At 46.9% G+C, this 2,863-nt stretch overlaps 1 protein-coding gene across 1 annotated transcript; it reads left to right on the forward strand.

Moving 5' to 3' along the window:
• Positions 1-1,234: 1,234 nt before the first annotated feature.
• On the forward strand, positions 1,235-2,565 carry LOC135383477 (uncharacterized). Its single transcript, XM_064612911.1, has one exon. It carries the CDS (start codon positions 1,235-1,237, stop codon positions 2,342-2,344), a length of 1,110 nt encoding a protein of 369 aa, XP_064468981.1. The 3' UTR covers positions 2,345-2,565.
• The last annotated feature ends 298 nt before the right edge of the window (positions 2,566-2,863 follow it).

A 2,863-nucleotide genomic window follows, 5' to 3' on the forward strand; every position in this document is an offset into this window, starting at 1 on the left:
CCAGCCTTGTCAACACAGAGGACTGTTGTCTCCCCACAAGCTGCAGTTGTCACTTCTCTGCCAGGAACGTCGTCTGGTGTACTACCTGCAGTCTCGTCACCTCAGCACTTAGGAGGTATGTGACGAATACTCTACCGACATGAAGTTCGCAGACTTGTGAATGCTTTTTGATCACCATTTGCAGGTGGAAGCGGCTGGCATCCCCCCAAAGATTGCCCGTCGTCCAGTAGTCTTGCAGCTCCAGCACAGCCAACAAAAGGGAAGCTGGATAACCTCCGGAAGAAAGTGCACCGGCTGCAAGCCTGCAACAAGAAGCTTCAGAGAGACCTTGAAAGGCGTAGGCGAACGGGGACCATCCGTGACGTGATGGAGCATGTGAGGTGTTACGTCTCTAGAACTGTCGCAGTCTTCATCGAGGCACAGATAAAGATGGGAGGTGTGTGCAAATTTGGGAGCCGTTGGTCACCACCAAACAAGACATTCGCGCTGAACTTGTACTTTCACAGCCCCCGTGGCTACAGGTGCTGCCGAAAGCTGTTCCACTTGCTGTCAGTGAGGTCACTACAGCTGTGGATGAAACGTATCCCACTACGACCTGCATTTTCAGATGAAGTCTTTGATGTTGTGAAGCGAAAGGTGACGAACTTCTCTGAAATGGACAAGCTCTGTGTGATAATCTTCGACGAGATGCACATCAAGAACGAACTGCACTACAATGCAACAGAAGACAGTTTTGAAGGATTTCCGAGCTATGGCAACTATGCTCACTCCGAGTTGGCAAACAAAGCACTTCTCTTCATGGCTATAGGCATTTGTACCCCATGGAAGCAGGTCATAGGCTACTTCTTCTCTCACAGAGCAGCATCTGCTTCATACTTGGAAGAGAAACTGCTTGAATGCTACTACCGGCTCCTGAGTGCAGGATTGAGGCCAAAAGTTGTGACATGTGACCAAGGAAGCCAGAATATCTCTCTACTGGGGAAGCTGGTTACAACTGCGAAGCCGTATCTCACTATTGGTGATGAGAAGCTGTTCTTCATATTTGATCCACCCCACCTGCTGAAATGCCTTCGCAACATGCTGTTAAAGTATGACTTCCAGGTTGGCAACCACATCATAATGGCGCAGCATATCCGGGATGATTTTGCCATTGACAAACAGCTTGAAATACGGTCCGTGCCACGGCTAACTGATGAGCACTTCAATTTAACGTTCAGCTCAAAAATGAAATCATATGGCACATATCTTCGGCAACCATGTTGCAGCCTCAGTGTTCACCCTATCCACTTTCCACCAGCTACCACCTGATGCCATCCACACAGCCAGATTTGTTGAGCACGTCGACCGTCTCTTCGACACTCTTAACAGTAGCCACCTGCACGGCAAGACGAAATATTCTTCGGCAATACAACAGGGGTCTGCTCACAAGGACTTCTTGCTGGAGTGCCTGTCCGAGTATGAGAAGATTACAGTTCCTGGATGCAAGAGACCTCCCCCGTGTATCCGTGGCGTCTGCTTAACCATGACTTCCGTGCTTCAGCTCAGCGAAGACCTGCGAAACTCTGGCATACTGTACCTCCTCACTCGAAGGCTGAACCAGGATGCACTCGAAAACACCTCCTGCATAATTAGGACAAAGTGTGGAAGCAACCCTGACTCCAGCTGCATTCAGTTCCAGGCAGCAACAAGGCATCTGCTACTCGGACAACTTTTTAAGACTACGCAGTGCTCCAACTGTGCTGAAGACGTGGACTCCCTCCTGGCGGCAATACCTATTGGTCCTAACTGCATGAGCAGACTTGGGTGTTCTGCTGCCAGGCACATCACTGACGATGTCATCATGGCACCCAGTGAGTCGCCATCACCGCTAGGGTCCAACAGAACAACATTCTTCGCAGGGTGGTTTGGTGCAAAATTTCTCGGTGCTCACACTTGTCCCTCTGAGCAGAAATGCAAACTGCTGGAAGACAATGCCACATTTCAGGACAGTAGCCAACTAATACTTTTTTTTGTGTGTGTAAAGAATGTGGACAGTACTGACTTTGGAAAGCTTTCAGTTCCTCTTCCTGCCTTTGCGACGTTTGTGGGTGCGTGCGAGGAGGCCTTCAAAGCAAACGTCAAGACATTCTTCACCTCCCAAGGGGTCAGGTCCAAGCTGTGTGAAGTGTTGGACACACTTGCGCCAAAGACATTGAGTTTATGTTCTTCATCAGTGTATGATGATTTATTTCACATTTTTCTTAGGGTGCGACTGTTCTGGTTTGCACGACATAGGAATGAGGAAGTACGAAATAGTACGTTACGTCAAGAGGCACTGCAGCAGGCAGTGAGACTAAGTTCATAATCTGTGCACGTTGTTTTAATGTAACCAGAAGTTATTTTCTTTCCATGCAAAAGCATATGCATGGTTCTGTTGTCTATCCAGTGCTTTCAGCTGTAACCTAGATTGCACATGATCTCTTGTGATTCTTTCATTCCTGTGTAGCGTACGATTGTCATAGTGCACTTTTACACATAGTTCCTTACTGTGTTGTTTGTATTTTGACAGCCATGCAGAGTTCAGTAGTGTGTGCCTATTTATATGTTTAGTGTATGTACACCTGTGTGCATAGATACCTAGCATACATTTTCTATTTTGAATCTTCAGGAGTTTGCTATTCTTTGATACGTATTAGGTGTATCCATGTGGAAGCCCCAGCCATCATCCCATAATAAAGCTGTTGTTGTTTGCTTCCCCTTGTATACAGATTCCTAGCATGGATTTTCTATTTTGGATCATCAGCAGTTTGCCTTCTCTTTGATATGCATTTAGTGTATACCTGTCTACATGGATATCTAGTACGTAATTTCATATATATATAAC

This window comes from Ornithodoros turicata, chromosome 1, assembly GCF_037126465.1.
Source record: "Ornithodoros turicata isolate Travis chromosome 1, ASM3712646v1, whole genome shotgun sequence".
Taxonomy (NCBI): Eukaryota; Metazoa; Arthropoda; class Arachnida; order Ixodida; family Argasidae; genus Ornithodoros; species Ornithodoros turicata.